The sequence below is a fragment of the Lepus europaeus genome, chromosome 15, assembly GCF_033115175.1.
Source record: "Lepus europaeus isolate LE1 chromosome 15, mLepTim1.pri, whole genome shotgun sequence".
NCBI classification, from domain to species: domain Eukaryota; kingdom Metazoa; phylum Chordata; class Mammalia; order Lagomorpha; family Leporidae; genus Lepus; species Lepus europaeus.
In genome coordinates this window covers 49,698,009-49,716,096 of record NC_084841.1, presented here as the reverse complement: position 1 = coordinate 49,716,096, position 18,088 = coordinate 49,698,009, and the positions used below count along the sequence as shown (strand labels likewise).

The 18,088-nt window shown below is 45.5% G+C and overlaps 1 protein-coding gene across 1 annotated transcript; it reads left to right on the top strand.

Annotated features, from left to right (window-relative positions):
* The first annotated feature begins 3,053 nt into the window (after positions 1-3,053).
* DIMT1 (DIM1 rRNA methyltransferase and ribosome maturation factor) lies at positions 3,054-17,911 on the top strand. Its single transcript, XM_062212057.1, has 12 exons — positions 3,054-3,276; positions 3,515-3,588; positions 6,353-6,439; positions 8,814-8,875; positions 8,964-9,057; positions 9,138-9,187; positions 11,830-11,953; positions 12,092-12,184; positions 13,603-13,667; positions 14,575-14,638; positions 16,016-16,122; positions 17,495-17,911. The coding sequence occupies exons 1-12, from the start codon at positions 3,213-3,215 to the stop codon at positions 17,535-17,537; spliced, it is 927 nt and encodes a 308-aa protein (XP_062068041.1). The 5' UTR covers positions 3,054-3,212; the 3' UTR covers positions 17,538-17,911.
* The last annotated feature ends 177 nt before the right edge of the window (positions 17,912-18,088 follow it).

Here is an 18,088-nt window from a genome sequence, read left to right as displayed (position 1 = left end):
TTTTTTTCCTTTTTAAGATTTATTTATTTATGTGAAAGGCAGAGTTACAGAGAGATGCAGAGGAAGAGAAAAGTCTTCCATCCACTGGTTCACTCCCCAATTGTCTGCAACAGCTGGAGCTTTGCTGATCCGAAGCCAGGAGCCAGGAGCTTCTTCCAGGTCTCCCATGCGGGTGTAGGGGCCCAAAGACTTGGGCCATCCTCTACTGCTTTCCCAGACCAAAGCAGAGAGCTGGATCGAAAGTGGAGCAGTGGGGACTCAAACCGACGCCTGTATGGGATGCTGGCACTGCAGGTGGCAGCTTTACCTGCTACGCTACAGCGCCAGCCCCGAAAAATATTTTTAAAAGGCTTAGTTTATTTATTTGCAAGGCAGAGTGACAGAGTGAGACAGAGGTCTTCTATTTGCTGGTTCATTCCTCAAATGGCCACAATGGCCAGGGCTGGTCCGGGCCAAAACCAGGAGGCAAGACCTCCATCAGAATCTCCCACATGGGTGGCAGGGGCCCAAGTATGTGGGCCATCTTCTGCTGCTTTCCCAGGTGGATTAGCAGAGAGCGGGATCAGAAGTGGAGCAGCCAGGTCTCAAACTGGCACTTGATATGGGATGCTGACATCGCAACCGTATCTCAACACATTGCGCCTCAACACCAGCCTCTGAAAAATAATTATTTTTAAGAAACAAAGGATATAAACATAAAGAAGTCTAAAATTATTTCTTTAATTACAGAAGTAACTATGACCGCAAAGAATTGAAATATATTGACACAAATTTCCAATGCTTATTTCTTTAATGCAATTCATGTTCCAGCATCACACAATTTTCTAAGACAAATTTTTCATTCCTGGAATCTTGCCTTGGTACTAACAAAAATGGTGAAATGTGGCCAGCACTATCGTTTGGATGTTGACTGTCTTCCAAGAGCGCACATGAAAAAAGGCTTGGTCCCAGTGGTGGCACTGTTAATAGGTGGTGAAATCTTTAGGAGGTGGGGCCTGGGCACACATCCCTAGTTCACTGGGGTCAAGCCTTCAGGAGGCGGTTGTAATGAAAAGCAGGAGTTGGGCCCACCCACTCCTTCTCTTTGGGGCTTGAGCTGTGACCATTCGCTCCAGTACATGCTCCCACCACCATTACCACACAGCAAACCAATGGCTCACCTGATCTTGGACTTAAATCTTCAAAATTGTGAGTCAAATAAACCTTGGCTCTTCATGCTCTTCATGAAGTTAATTGCCTTGGGTATTTCATTGCAGTGATGCACAGCTGACTATATGGCCAGAACAATAAGAGATTTCAATTCTCAGAACAATTTCCCTCCCATCCTCTCTCCTTTCTATGCGAACCACTGAGCCAGCTGTATTATTTTAGTGTAGACACTAGTGTTGGGGAGAAGACTTAAGTTCTCGTCTACCCTTCTGGGACCTTTGGCTAGATCTAAGAAGTGAATCAACACAAGAGATTAATAGAAGAAAGGCGCTGAAGTTTTATTAATTTTTAAAGGTATACGGGGAGTAAAGAGCTGAGAAATGGCCAAAGCAGAAGGCTTTAAACCTCCAGACAAGGGAATTAGTGAAGTGACAAGACAAAGCGGTTTGGACTGGGGCAGTAAGTTGTGAAGTCACCAGGAGATTAATTTACTTTTCCTATTTCCCCCCAGCTCTACCAAATTCTTTCTTGTTCCTTCAACATCGTTTTCTCTTGGAATGTCAGTGCCGTTCCTCTGCTTTCTCGATCTCTCCAGCTAATTTCTGTCTGTCCTTTGAAGACAGGACATTTTGCCAATGGTGCCGAATCTCCTCAAACACCAGCCACAGTGCTGCCATCCTAGTTCTCAGAAAGCCCTCAGACTTGCAAACACAGACCTCCTTTCAAGCTGTCGCTACACGACTTTGAGTAAGGTATTACACGTTTCGTTCTTCCGCTTCCTCGTCGATAAGATGGTTGCAATGATGCGAGCTATTTCAGAGAACGACGGCAACGCGGTAAATGCGATCATCTACGGGTAAACCAGCACCTGGCACTAACACACCTGCTCCACAAACAGTGCTGCTATTGTTGGAATCCTCTTCCTCGCTCCTTCCCTCCCTGCCTCATTCTCTCCAGGAAGTTCTTTAAAAAGAGGGATGGTCTCAAGTTCATCCTTTTACTCCTAACATCTGACACACTGCCTGGCAACCTGTAGACCCCAGAATTGCGGAAAAACTAATTAACGAGATAGGTAACTTTTCCAGAATTACTGCAAAGAAAGAAGGGTATAAAACCAAGGTCCGGGACGGTACACAATGGTTCAGAGAAGAATCAGCTTTAACAACGACTGCAAGAGACTGTTACCACAACGACACAGAAGACGCACGGGAAACGCACAATCCGAGAGCTGGGGCGCCGCCAGCAGAACGGACGCGGACGCTGTACTCTCCCAGCGCGCGCGGGCCCATCGCGGCACCCAGCACCCGCCCAGCACCACAGCGCTGTGGGGTTTTTAAGGTAGCGCCCTCGTCTCGGAGGACTGAACACGCAGCTGGAGCTCAGAACAAATGAGGAGGCACCAAAGGAGGCGGAGCAGCCCGGCAGTCCTAGTGAATCTAGACGCTGTCTAGTCTCTGCGCAAAATAATGGAAACGTTCGACCCCAGGGGAGCAAGCTCGGCACCCCCAAACCTGGGCTTCCTGCCCCGCAATCGCAAACAGCAGAGGGATACGTCAAAGATTCCTTCTTCGGGTTTTGGTGATTCCCAAACCCGGCGTGATAACAGACTCTAGCTACACAGCGCCAAGAGTACACTAACGCCTCATTACAACCTCGGCTCGGAAGTGGGCGAGAAGCCACGCCCCTGACTCTAACCATCCAATGCAAGCTGCCAGACTCAGTAGCGCGATGTCTTCTGGGACTCGTAGGCGCCTGAGTTTAGGAGCTGCCAGACTCAGTGGCGCGGTGTCTTCTGGGACTCGTAGGCGCCTGAGTTTAGGCCTTCCTTCGGATGTTGACTACAATTCCCGGAGGCCACTGGGCTCCAAGGCCAGCCCTCCTTTTGGGGGAGGAGCCCCGAGAGCCCGGGGGCGGGGACGGCGGGCCGTCGCCTCTGCGCTTGGCGTGGACGGTAGTGGTGGGGGAGAACTGGCTGGCGAGTCTCACGTGGTGGGGTCTCAGCCCGGGTAGCAGGCTTCGATCGTGTTTGACTTCCCGGGCCCTTGGTTCCGATTCCTGCCGAGATGCCGAAGGTTAAAGCGGGAGCCAAGCGGCGGGAAGAGCGCCGGGAGCTGAAGAGCGCCGGAGGTGCGACTGCCGGGGGGAAGCAGGGCCGGTCGGCGTCTGCCGGCGCTCGCCGAGGTCCGAGCCGCGGCCGGGGGCTGCACGGGCTCCCGGGGCGCCGGGCCCGGCCTGCGCGCCGCAGCCGGCATGGACTGGGAGTCGTTCGCCAGCCCTGCCCCGGACCCGTCGAGCTGGCCTCTCCCGGACGGCCTAACGTGTCATCCGCGCTGGGCAGTGAAGGCTGCGTTGTGTTTTCTTCCAGGACTCATGTTCAACAAGGGGATCGGGCAGCACATTTTGAAAAATCCTCTGGTTGTTAACAGCATTATTGAGAAGGTGGGTGTAGAAGAGGAAGCGGGCAGCGTCGTTCTGTTGGTCTCATTCTTAGGAATATTTAAGCCCAGATTGTGCGCCTGGCCCGAGCTAGATGCTAAGTCTTCATTGAGTGAATTCGAGGATTGTTTAGGATTCAGACTCTTCTGCAGAGTGTGCCGTGGGTCTGGGTGTCTCCCGACCCCAGTTCTCTCTCTGAGAATTACCTGCTTCACAGCTGGACGTTTGTACTTGGTCCATTTCAGATTCTTCTGTTCCTGATCGCTTTCCTGGGCACCCTATCACTGTTAGCTTTTATTTACCCCGGAGTTTAAAACATAGGGTTAAACCATGCATTAGGAGGTTTGTTCCCCAGAAGAAACCACCCAGCTGGTAGCATGCAAGTTATTTGGAGTCTTTCTTCCTTCTTTAAAGATTTATTTTATTTATTTGAAAGATAGAGTTACAGAGAGAGGTAGAGACAGAGAGGTCTTCCATCCGCTGGTTCACTCCCCAGATGGCTGCAACGGCCAGAACTGAACCCATCCGAAGCCAGGAGCCAGGAGCCTCCTCCGGGTCTCCCACATTGGTGTAGGGGCCCAACGACTTGGGCCGTCTACTACTGCTATCCCAGGCCACATCAGAGAGCTGGATCAGAAGTGGAGCAGCCGGGTTCTCTAACTGGCGCCCATATGGATTGCCACTGCTTCAGGCCAGGGCTTTAACCCGCTGCGCCACAGCACCAGCCCCTGGAGTCTTTCTTCCCCTTGGGTTACTAATATGCTCCCCCCCCTTTTTTTTTTTTAAGATTTATTTATTTATTTGAAAGTCCAAGTCACACAGAGAGAGCAGGAGAGGCAGAGACAGGGAGAGGTCTTCTGTCTGCTGGTTCACCCCCCAGTTGGCTGCAATGGCCGGAGCTGTGCTGATCTGAGCTTCAGAGCCAGGAGCTTCTCCGGGTCTCCCATGTGGGTGCAGGGGCCCAAGGACTTGGGCCATCTTCTACTGCTTTCCCAGGCCATAGCAGAGAGCTGGATCAGAAGTGGAGCAGCTGAGTCTCGAACTGGTGCCCATATGGAATGCTGACACTGCAGGTGGAGGCTTTACCTGCTACAACATGGCACTGACCCCTCTGATATGCTCTTGTTGGTACAGATGGTTGGGTGCTGGGAAATGAAACATAGGTTGTGCACATTACTTTTATGGTTATAAAAGAAGCTTTTTGGGCCTGTAGAAAGAGCATTCCAGAAGATCTTTTAAAGATTTTTATTTGAAGCTGATGCCGTGGCTCAATAGGCTAATCCTCCGCCTTGTGGTGCCAGCACACCGGGTTCTAGTACCGGTCGGGGCATCGGATTCTGTCCTGGTTGCCCCTCTTCCAGGCCAGCTCTCTGCTGTGGCCCGGGAGTGCAGTGGAGGATGGCCCAAGTGCTTGGGCCCTGTACCCCATGGGAGACTAGGATAAGCACCTGGCTCCTGCCTTCAGATCAGCGTGGTGTGCCGGCCATTGGAGGGTGAACCAACGGCAAAGGAAGACCTTTCTCTCTCTCTCTCTCTCTCTCTCTCACTGTCCACTCTGCCTGTCAAAAAAAAAAAAAAAAAGATTTTTATTTGAAAGGCAGAGTTAGAGAGAGAGAAAGATACAGAGAGATCTTCTGTCTGCTGGTTCATTCCCCAGTGGCTGCAGCGTCCGGAGCTGCTCAGGTCCGAAGCATGTACCAGGAGCTTCACCCTGTCTCTCATATGGGTGACAGGGGCCTTAGCACTTGGGCCATCTTCCACTGCCTTCCCAGGCACATTAGCAGGGAGCTGGATTGGAAGTGGAGCAGCTGAGACTTCAACCAGCATCCATATGGGATGCCAGTATTGCAGGTGGCAGCTTAACCCCATTAAGCCACAATGCCAGCCCTCAGAAAGGATCTTGTTAGATGTAGTGTCATTTTTTTTAAAAAAAGATTTATTTATTTATTTGAAAGGCAGAGCTGCAGAGAGAGAGAGGTCTTCCATCTACTAATTCACTCCCCAATTGGCTGCAGCCACCAGAGCTGAGCCAACCTGAAGACAGGATCCAGCTTCTTCTGGGTCTTCCACTTGGGTACAGGGGCCCAAGGACTTGGGCCATCTTCTGCTGCTTTCCCAGGCCACAGCTGAGAGCTGGATCAGAAGTGGAGCAGCCAGGACTCGAACCGGCGCCCATATGGGATGCCAGCACTGCAGGCAATGACTTTACCCACTATGCCACAGTGCTGGCCCCAGACTTAGTGTCATTTGTGCAAGGAGGGTTGCTGTAGCTTTTTAACCTTTTAAGCTCATGGATTCCTTTATCTGATGAAACCTGTGGACCTACAATATCACAGTTGTGTGCACACACATACCCAGTTTTCTGTACAATTTCTCTTACCCTTGTATCCCTGAAACTGTATGGCTTGGGAATTAAGAAAATCTGGTCCAACATGCTGTGATTCTCAGAGAAGTTCATTATATATAGTTCTCCAATTGAACTTGTTGATATGAACCGATTTGGTAGCAAGAAGCTATTACAATGATTTCCAAGACAGAAAACAGTGTCAGTCCCAGAAAGAACTGCTGTTGAGAAGTATCCCCTATTTTAGGAGGGCTCTTAGGTTTTCATTTGCACCTCTTGTTATCAGGGTGATTTGGTTAGCCACATAAATCAAGATGAATTCTAAAACTGGAACCAGGTAAGGCCTCAGACCCCAGAGCTTCAGCTGTCAGTTATGTGTTCAGACGTGCCATGGGTGTTAAAATAAAGTGTGCTTGCTTTTAGGCTGCCTTAAGACCAACGGATGTGGTGCTAGAAGTTGGACCTGGAACTGGCAACATGACTGTAAAGTTGCTAGAAAAGGCAAAAAAGGTACAAAGGGATTTAATGTTTTGGTATTACATTAACTGAATAGAGGTTGAACATCCCTGATCTGAAAATTTGGCTTTCAGGGCATTTTGGATGTTGAGTTTTTTTTTTTTTTTTTTTTTTAAAGTTTATTATTAATTTTTGATTATTTGAAGTCAGAGTGATAGAGAGGTGATCTACCTGCTGATTCATTCCCCATGTGGTCACAACAGTCAGGACTGAGCTAGACTGAAGCCTGGAGCCAGGAACTCTCTCCTTGTCTCACATGTCGGTAGGAGGGACCCGAGTACTTGTAGCCAGTATCTGCTGCTTCCCTTGGTGCCCGTTAGCAGGAAGCTGGATTGGAAGTGGAGGCGGGACTTGATCCCAGGCCCTCCTGGAACAGAGGCAGGAAGTGATTCTAGGTGCTCAGGTGTGGGATGCAGGCATCCCAAGTGGTAGCTTAACCCACTGCACCGCAGTACCTGCCTCAGCATTTTGAATTTTCGATTTTCAAATTAGAGATGCTTAAAATCTGAAACACTTCTAGTTCCAAGCATTTTAGGTAAGGTACACTCAGCCTGTAGTAATTCTTGATCCCTTGCTCAGAGTTTTATGTTAGAAAGTATGAGGTGTATCAGTCAGGAAAACAGACCACATCAGGTTATTTTGATGGGGAATTTGTTATTTTTTCATAGTCTTTACAGTTTTCTTTATTTGACAGAGACAGAGAAAGAATCTTCCATTTGCTGGTTTACTCTCCAGATGCATGAAATAGCCAGGGCTGGGCCAGGCTGCAGCCAGGTGCTGAGAGTTTAATCTGGTTCTGCCACAGTAACAGGCACCCAAGTACTTGAGCCATCAGTTGCTGCCTCCTAGGGTGCACATTAGCAGGACGCTGGAGTTGGAAGTGGAGTCAGAACTTCACTCTGCTGTGAGATGCCAGCATCCCAAGCAACGTCTTTTACTCACTGTGCCGAACACGCACCCCTCAATAGGGAATTGAATACATGGGACCCGGTTACATGTTTGTTAGACAACTAAAAGGGGAAAATGGGAACATTAACAAAATAAAACTGCAAGCAGTGGCTGCCAGCTCCAGGCTGGAGGGAATAAAGCAGCCTGGAGTTACTGGAACCCCTAACTTTGGAGGAGGAGATGTTCAGGGCTGGAGCCCAGGCCTCGAGATGTGGGTGCCAGCCTGGCCACTCCTGATGTCCTTTTTGTGTCTTGGTTGACCTGGCTTCCAGTTAAATGGAGACGCTGTGTCCCTGGTGGAAGCAGGCAGCATATATAAAAGGGCTGATCTGAGAGTTTAATTATGTCTGGGGGTAGGGTTAAGGGAACCAGCATGTGTCAGTGAGTCACTGGGGACTAGTGCCAGCGGGAAACAGGAAACATCCAGGCAAAGGGAGAGAATTCTCCAGAGCCCAGTGAGCGGGAGCCCCTGAAGAGGGGCACTCATGGCAGAACGCAGCCACTATGAAAACTGCAAGGCAAAGGCTAGCCATCAGGAAATAAACGCCCAGCCTAGCACTCTGCGTCCTGCAGTGCCGGTGCCTTTCACTGGCTGATCCCAGCCAGAAGTAATGGGGCTGCCTGTGTTTTCTGTGGGGCACAGAGAAAGTAGAGCACGGATATGGAAGCCAAACAAAATAAGCAGTACGTTTACCCTGTGTCAATGAAGCCTTAGCTAATATTGCAGTAAAATCACGTTCTCTCTTTTTTTAAAAAAGACTTATTTGTATGAAAGGCAGAGCCATGGAGAGGCAGGGGCAGAGAGAGAGAGAGGTTCTTCATCCTCTGCGCCCTAAAATGGCTGCAACAGCTAGAGCTGCGCTGATCTGAAGCCAGGAGGCAGGAGCTTCTGCCGAGTCTCCCACACAGGTGCAGGGGCCCAAGGACTTGGGCCATCTTCTACTGCTTTCCCAGGCCATAGCAGAGAGCTGGATTGGAAGTGGAGCAGCCAGGACTCAAAGCGGCACCCATATGGGATGGCGGCACTGCAGGCAGAGGCTTTACCTGCTATGCCACAACACTGGCCCCATCATTTTCTCTTACTTAAGAAGTTATCCATACTGTGTGTTCTGGATCTCAGTTGATGAAAGGAGCAGTGTACCCTCCTAAGAACTGACAACACAGACACATTGTGTATTATTTTCATCATCTGTTCAGTTACAAAACATGGAGACAGATGAAGCATGGTAACTCTTGGTTATTTTGGGGGGACTCTCACATAATCTATTTTTCTGGATGGTGGTTTTCATTGTTTGAAATGGTAGAGTACAGTGGAAAAAGAAGTTTAAACCATGTAAGAGATCATATAAAGGTTTCTATTGGGATAACAAGAATAAATCTGTACTCTGTAATTAACCTAATTTTTTTTTTTTTAATTCAGGTCATCGCCTGTGAACTTGACCCAAGGCTAGTAGCCGAACTTCATAAAAGAGTTCAGGGCACGTGAGTAAACATAATAAAATTAAAGTGTATTTCAGTCTCATGAAAGAAACATTCTTAAATTTCATCCTTTTTACTTTCTTATTGTCAGGCCCTTGGCGAGCAAACTCCAGGTAATGGTGGGTGATGTGCTGAAAACAGAGTTACCATTCTTCGATACGTGTGTGGCCAATCTGCCTTATCAGGTACGTCCTCAGATTGTCAGGAAGTCAGACTGTGTTTCTGGTGTGTCTGTCTCGGTAGTAACTAGTTAATTCTCTTCCAGATCTCTTCTCCCTTTGTCTTCAAGCTGTTGTTGCACCGACCTTTTTTCAGGTTTGTGACAAGAGACCAGAGTTACTGCCAAATTTGTGAAAGACTGACAGCTTGGGGTGTGAATACAGTTGAAAATGAAAGTCAATTGGAAAAGTATTGGAAGAATTTTTGTAGAAAATATTGATTTGTTTGGACTGATGTCTCTCCCTCTCTATCCTCCCCACTCCCTGCTCCCTTCCCCCTATTCCCTGCCTTCTCCCCAGAAGTTATTTGGGGACGGTATGGTCTACGTTCTGTTTCAGAGACTAGACAGTATTTCCCTGTTTTCCAACCCTCTTGCCATTGCCTAGGTCTGGTTTTTATGACTGTATGGACAATTGCAGTGGCTTGCTAACTGGTCTCTAGTCATGCCAGTGGCTTTCTAAATGCAAGTCAAAAACACCTCAGTGGTTATAAAATATACTTAGTGAGTCATGACCATCCTATTTTTTAAAATGTTTATTTTTGTGAGTCATGACCATCCTATTTTTTTTTTTTTTGGGACAGGCAGAGTGGACAGTAGAGGGAGACAGAGAGAAAGGTCTTCCTTTTGCCGTTGGTTCACCCTCCAATGGCCACCGCGGTAGGCGCGCTGTGGCTGGCGCACCGCGCTGTTCCGATGGCAGGAGCCAGGTGCTTCTCCTGGTCTCCCATGGGGTGCAGGGCCCAAGAACTTGGGCCATCCTCCACTGCACTCCCTGGCCACAGCAGAGAGCTGGCCTGGAAGAGGGGCAACCGGGACAGGATCAGTGCCCCGACCGGGACTAGAACCCGATGTGCTGGCGCCGCAAGGCGCAGGATTAGCCTACTGAGCTGCGGTGCCGGCCTAACCATCCTATTTTTTAAAAATGTTTATTTTTATTTATTCGAAAGGTAGAGCAGGCCGGCACCGTGGCTTAACAGGCTAATCCTCCGCCTTGCGGCGCCGGCACCCCGGGTTCTAGTCCCGGTGGGGGCGTCGGATTCTATCCCAGTTGCCCCTCTTCCAGGCCAGCTCTCTGCTATAGCCCAGGAAGGCAGTGGAGGATGGCCCAAGTCCCTGGGCCCTGCACCCGCATGGGAGACCAGGAGAAGCACCTGGCTCCTGGCTTCGGATCAGCGAGATGCGCCAGCTGCAGCGGCCATTGGAGGGTGAACCAATGGCACCCTCTCTCTCTCTGTCTCTCTCTCACTATCCACTCTGCCTGTCAAAAAAAAAAAAAAAAAAAAAAGAAAGAAAGAAAGAAAGAAAGAAAGGTAGAGCAACAGAGACAGAGAAAAAAAGAGTGATCTTTCTTCTGGTCCACTCTGCAGATGCCTGCAACAACCAAGGTTGGGCCAGGCTGAAGCCAGGAGCCCAGAGATCCGTCTGGGTCGCCCACATGGGTGGCAGGGACACAGGAGGGACTCCGTTATTTGAGTTATTATCTACTGCCTCCCAGGATCAGAGCAGAAAAGGTGGACTGGAGGAAGAGTGGGTGGGACTCTAACCAGGCACTCCCATTTGCTATTCTGATGTCCCAAGCAATGACAATTCCTGCCCCCCCTCCCCTTAATGACATGGAATGGAACTTACCAGAGGGCATTACATAGGGTCCTAGTGGAATTTCTGTTTGAGGTATAGAAACATAGATACCTACAGGTATTTGTCAAATCTACATTTTGTTGTGATTCATCGTCAAAATCCTTTGAAAGTTGAAGGCATCTCTGCAGATGCTTTCCTGCTCACCAGCCTCCAGAACGCCTCCGAGTGGCACTGAGGAAGAAGTCTGTGTCCCTTACCCCGGACACCAAGCGTCACCTCCTCCTTGAGGGTGTTTGCTGCTTCGTGAATGGATTCTGCTCGAGTTAATTTTGCTTGTTTTGTTCTTGGAGGAAGGGTGATGGACTGACAAGAGCTGATGAGAAAAACTTTCTCATCTGATCTCTGAGGGCTTGTATTTGCAAGGCATCTTTCTCATGGTTATAAAACAAAACCAGCTGTCTCATTTTGTGGTGATAAAGACTGAAAGTTTTCTGCCTTCTAACCAGCTGAGTGATCATTAGTAACATGTTGAAAATTCAGTACAGATAAAATATATTTACAGTTCAAAGTGACCATTTCCCTTGCATGAAAAAAATACATATTTTTCATACTTGAAAGAGGTACAGAGAGCAAGCGAGCACTTTTCACTGACTTGCCAAATGCCGACAACAGCCAGAGGTGGAACTCCGTTCAAGTCTCCCATGGGGGTGTCAGGGGCCCTAGCACCTAAGCTGTTATGTGCTGCCTCCCAGGGCAAATTAGCAGGAAGCTGGACCAGAAGCAGAGTGGCCAGGACTTGAACTAGGCACTCTGACATGGGATGCAGGCATCCTGTGTAGCAGCTTAAACCGCGGTACTGCACCACTAACCTTTCTCTAGTTTATTTGTATTTATTCTTTTGAAAGACAGAGCCTCCCATCCACTGGTTAACTCCCCAAATGTCTGCAACAGCTGGGATTAGGTACTCAGTCTCCCATGTGGGTGGCAGGGATCCAAGTACTTGAGCCATCACCTGCTGCCTCCCGGGGTGCAAGTTAGCAGGAAATGGAATCAGAAGAGAGGAATCAGGACTCAAACCCAGGCACTGTGATATGGGATGCAGGCATACCAAGTAGTGGTTGAACTGCTGCACCAAATGTCTCTTCTGCTTTCCTTTCAGATGTGCTGTACTTATGTTTCAACGAGAATTTGCTCTCCGACTGGTTGCAAAACCTGGAGATAAGTTGTACTGCAGACTCTCAATCAATACACAGCTGTTAGCACGTGTGGATCACCTAATGAAAGTGAGTGGTTTTTACTGAAACCACCTTTTATTGAAATTCCTCTTTCCACATGTAGCTGTCCCTTCTGGGAAAAGAGCATCTTTGATTCCTAATGAAAAGCTGCTTTGAGAGGATACTTAAACATTTTCTGATCCACAGGTGGGAAAGAATAACTTCAGACCACCACCAAAGGTGGAATCCAGTGTTGTAAGGATAGAACCCAAGAATCCACCACCACCTATCAATTTTCAGGTGAGGCTAAAGTACTAGGACATTTTGTAAAGGAAAAAGCAGTCCAGACTGGAAGACACTGTGTCCATAGAAGCAGAAAAATACTGGGCCAACCTCAATGTCCAAATGTAGGAAAATGTTCATTGTAGTAAGTGTAACACGTGATGGAGCAGATGAAATAATCTGACAAAGAACAGTTATAAAGACCACAAAAAAGCATGGAAAATATTTGTAAAAAGTAGGTTAAAATGCAGTTTATTTCCTTCAAACTTACAGTCATAGAAAACAGAATAAAATTTGGAGAGCAAGGTAACATGAAAATTGTTCAGAGTAATATTGTGGGTGACAATTTTCAAACTTCATTTTGCAGTTCCCACAGAAGCAAGCCACAGAGCACTTGGTTTAAACCCTGCTGCGGTCATGTTTGAAACACTAATGACTGTGTGGCAAAGTGCTGATAAACAGCCTGTCAACCACTCCATGGAGGAGGTGTAGGTGTGTTACATGGGCTACATCCTACACCATGTGTTTTTTAAATAGAGAGGTAGAGACAGAGAGAGAGGTCTTCCATCTGCTGGTTCACTCCCCAAATGGCTGCAACAGCCAGAGCTGCACCTATCTGGAGTGGGGTGTAGGGTCCCAAGGGTTTGGGCCATCCTCTGCTGGTTTTCCAGGCACATTAGCAGGGAGCAGGATTGGAAGTGGAGCAGCCGGGACACAACTGGCGCCCATATGGGATGCCAGCATTGCAGGTTGGGGCTTTAACCCGCTGTGCCACAGCGCTGGCCCCATGTCAGTTCTGAATCTTATTATTTTTTGACAGGCAGAGTGGATAGTGAGAGAGAGAGAGAGAGAGAAGGGTCTTCCTTTCTGCCGTTGGTTCACCCTCCAATGGCCGCTGCAGCTGGCACATCACGCTGATCCGAAGCCAGGAGCCAGGTGCTTCTCCTGGTCTCCCATGCGGGTGCAGGGCCCAAGGACTTGGGCCATCCTCCACTGCCTTCCCGGGCCATAGCAGAGAGCTGGCCTGGAAGAGGGGCAACCGGGATAGGATCTGGCGCCCCAACTGGGACTAGAACCCGGTGTGCCGGCGCCGCAAGGTGGAGGATTAGCCTGTTAAGCCACGGCGCCGGCCCTGAATCTTATTTTTGAAAAACAACTTTGATTTAAATAAGTACCGTATTCTTTGGTGAGATGTAGAAATTTTTTATAATTTTTCCAATTTTTAAAAAATTAAGGATGAAATACAGCCAGCAAGGTGCCTAGAAGTACAGAAGTCAAATATGTGTACATCTTACTCATGCATGTGTGCCAACCAACTCAAGATAGAAAATTTCATTATTCCAGAAGTTTCCCTCTAAGGCTTTAAAAAAACAACACCTAACAGGCATGGACAACAAGTTTGAGATGCTCAGGAAAATACCTGTCTTCTGTTCCAGGAATGGGATGGCCTAGTAAGGATCACCTTTGTTAGGAAAAACAAGACACTGTCTGCTGCATTTAAGTAAGTGTTTGACGCACTGAAGTCCAGTGACCCAGATACTGTGCTAGCATCTGGTTCTCTTCCTAAACAGCTATCCCGAAGCATAAAGATTATCCACTTGCCGATACACTTCACCTTTTGGACTCATCTTATACTGTAGAAGGTGAAAGAATTTAGAGAAGAGTTCCTGTATTTCAGAGTCAGATGGTTTTTAGCTAAAAGGAAAACTCCGAAACTCTTTTTTCTGTATTAAAACGTTTATTAATTTTGAGAGGCAGAGAAAGGGAGAAAGAAATCTTCCATGTGCCAGTTCTAAATGCCCAGAACAGCCCAGGCTGGGCCAGACCAAAGCTAGAAGCTGGCAACTCCATTTGGATCTCTTACATGGCTGGCAGAAACCTGACTACTGAGGCTGTCACCTGCTGACGCCTTAGGATCTGCATTAGCTGGCAGCTGCAACTGACAGTGGAGCTGGGACTGGAACTGAAGCACTGGATGCTGTTGTCCTCTAAGTGGCTTAACAACCTCTGCACTCTAAGCTCTTACCTACACATCTGTTTTGGTGTTTGTTGAAAACTGGGGTGATAAAGGACCTCTTCCATACTTGTGAACAATTTGTGCCGTCTTATTAACTTGGGAAAATGTAACACAGCGGGGGTAGAAGTGTGATGGCCAGTTTAAAGGAGGACTTCTAATTTAAAGGAGGATTTCTAATACGTGGGGGAGGGTCTAGGAGTACTCTAAGAACTAAGATGCTTATTAGGACTTTACTTTTAACTATGAATGTTTGTAAGTTTAAATGTTCAGCACTTTTTAATTCTTTAATTTTACCTCAAGTATTATGGACTTAATCCTGTACAAACTCAAAGGAAATTATGTATGATCAGTGATTTTGGAATAATAGTGATGTCACTTCTTTGTGCTATAGATCAAGTGCAGTGCAACAGCTGTTGGAAAAAAACTACAGAATTCACTGTTCGGTCCATAACATTGTAAGTAGGAAATGTTTCTGTAGTTTCTGTGTTTTCTTTTAATGTTCCCCTATTTTTTATTTTTCATCTGTCATTGAGATTTCTTGTTTTGTACATCCTATAGGATACTTAAGACAGTGTATACTGCACAATTAGGTAATTCTGACAGGTCAATGTTGTGTATTCTGTGAAAGAGCTAAGAGTAATCTTTATTCCTATACTCTCCTCTTTGAGTCCTAACAAGCAGATTCAAGGGTAGTTTATGGCCTAACAGTAAGACACTGGTAAAATGCCCATGTGTCCTATTGGACTATCTGGGTTCAATGCCCATGTCCAGCTCCTGACTCCAGCTTCCTACTAATGCAGACCCTGGGAGGTAGTGGTGATGGCTCAAGGAATTCCTGCCACTCACATAGGAGACCTGGACTGGGTTCCAAGCTTTGGCACAGTCCTGGTTGTTGCAGGCATTTCAGTGCATAGGAGCTCTGTGTCTCAAACAAATAAATAACAATTTAAAAGCATTCAGCTGAGTTGTAACTTCCTCAAAGTGGTAGACATGTGGTTTGTTCAACTTAAAATAACTGTGCACAATTTGGCTGTTTTCTGAATTTTCATCCTCCCTTGTTTGTAACAATTACTAGTTAACTGTTTTCTGATGCTCAGGAATTGGAATAATTAAAAGTATAGGGAGAATGGCAGATTTCAGGTTTTGAGTCTCCTGCCTCTTATCTGTGCAGTGCTTACAGGTATGGGTGCACCATGCACGTGCACATATCTGTGTCATGAACACATGATGTTTGCTAACTTTTTGGCTCTTTCAGTTTAATTAAAACTGACACAGGCAAATTGCTTTTCTATTTTTTTTTGTGACTCTGATCTCATTATGGTTTGATGCTCCAAAATAGAATCTCCACTATTATCTTCTATGGACAAGGAGTCATTAAATAGCTGCCTAAATTTAAAAAAAAAAAAAAAAATTAGCTTGATTAAGAAAAACCTTTACATAGATGATGTGAATTAAATATGAAACAATATTTTTGAGGATTAAGAAGTTAACACTCAGAAAAATTAGCTGGTTAGGTATAATGTATAATTTTGAAAGGAGTAACAATTGCTTTAAGAGTTTACAATTTTGTGAGGTCAGAAACTAAACTATTTGAGAATTTTAAAGAAAAAGCATAATGTACATGATTACTCACTCAAGGTATTCTGAGTGTTTGTTATTCAATAAAGATTAGCCACCTGCCTAGATATGTCATATCAGAATCATCAGGCTTTTCAAACTCATTAACAGATATGCTAAGATGACTATTTTATGACTTACTGAACTTAAAAAAAGAGTCAAAGTGACTTCATTAAAGATATGTTGTTCATTTATTCTGAATCTTATATTGATAGATAATACCAGAAGATTTCAGCATAGCAGATAAAATACAGCAAATCCTAACCAGCACAGGTTTTAGTGACAAAAGGGCCCGTACCATGGACATAGATGACTTTATCAGGTAATTACATTTTTCTGTTTTCCTGTTTACATTTCTTTACTGTGACACCTTCTGATTAGAGAGTTAAAGGCTTTAAAGCGGTATAAGGTGCTACTTGGGAGAGTTATTGCATAGCACTTCCATGGCATGGAATAGTATTTGGTGTAGAAGATGGAGGCTAGTCAGCTGCAGCAAAATGAGCATTTTTTAAGAACAGTAATAAAGAACAGTCCGAGCCAGAAGTTTGCCGCTGTGTTGATGTGTATAGTGATGCATATGTTCCTCCCCTTCTGCTCCCCTACAACTCCTATTCATTGTCTTAAGTCTTAATAGCTTGTGCCTCCAGAGTGGACAACTCACACTACAGAGTAGAAAAATTTGTCATATGTATTATTCATTTAATAGAATTAGGTTCTGTAGCCTAAGGCAGGTTCTACACATATCTAGTACATGGGTATCATGATTATCTGGGCATGTCACGCCAAAATGTATCTTCTCTGAACTAAGCAAGTAAGGCTTCAATTCACTGCCCAGGTAGTTATTCACCTGTCCTGTTTTTATTGGGACACTTTAGCTTTCAGAAGCTCCTGACTATTTAGCCAATTCATATTTAGAGTTTCCATGTTCTATGAGTAAACTAGAGGGCAGATTGTATGTCATTTGCTTTGATAAGGTAGAAACACAATACTATGTAACTAAGACAAATGGAGTTAACGTTTTCTTGGCTGGCTGGCTGGCAGTACCACTGAGTCTATGTTAGATAATCCTAGGAGTAGAATACTATTCTAAGTACCTGCTTTGCTTTTTCAACACTAATCCATCTGGACTTATTTGTATGGGCCAGGCCTAAATAGGAATATTTTATCTTAGTGTCCTTCATTCTCAATATATATTTTCTCAAGGTACATATATCATATGCAGTTGGCTACCCAGAGTTGGATAAGTACTTAGGTATGCAGAGAAACCATGTGTATCCAACCTCAATAAAAGTTAGGGGAAGAATGGGCACATAAGCTTGGGTATTCATCTGATTTCTGCCTTAATTTCCTAGAGTTTCTTGTAGAGTTACCATGTTGAAATGAACAAGTGTCAGTGAGCTCACAGGCCTAAGATAGGGGAAGTCTAAGATAATCAGTGTCACATTCATTATTGTAACTTATGATATACAGGCTGTAACCAAAGAAGTATTAGTAGAACCTGGTTTTAACCAATATAAACCTTATAAATTTAGTTGGGGATGAGGTTTCCCTAATGAGTAGTGTTAGAAGTGGTTGGGCTGAATTTTAGTATATTGATAGCTTCCTGTTTTAGAATTCATGATACAAAATATACATAATTAGGTGCTACAATGTTAGCTTTTCAATACCTTCCCTTTTTGGTTTCTTTTTTTTAGACTTCTACATGGATTCAATGCAGAAGGTATCCACTTTTCCTAGCTATTTGGAAAACAGAATAATTCAAGGTCAAGAAAAGAAGCAAATTATATATTTTTAATATTTGAGAAGATGAACTATGCTATTGCTCCTCTGGGACATTATCTGCATGATAATTTTTAATACTACTGTTGTCATCTTTTACTATTCTGAATCTTTAAGGTGGTCAGTTCTAAGTTCCCAAGTGTTTTGTTGTTCTTGGTTTGCTTTTAATATACGTCATAATATACAACATAATCTTCAAGTTTAAGAGCCGCAGATACGCACAACTTTACACTGAAATTTATTATTTCTAACAGTTTATTGTATGAAGATGTTAATAACCTTTTTTACTGTGTTATAGATGAGGCCATCTTTAGGCGTTAGCTGTCCCTTTAGTAGTAAAAAAATTAAAATATGCTTAACTAAACCACATAGTCCCTAAATCATTTCTTCTTGCCATTCATATGTACAGTAAAACAATTAGGTTTTTTTTTTTTTTTTTTTTTTTTTTGCTTCTCTCAACTGTTTCTCTGTTTATCCTATACAGTTTCTATTCTCGTTGCTTGCCTCTT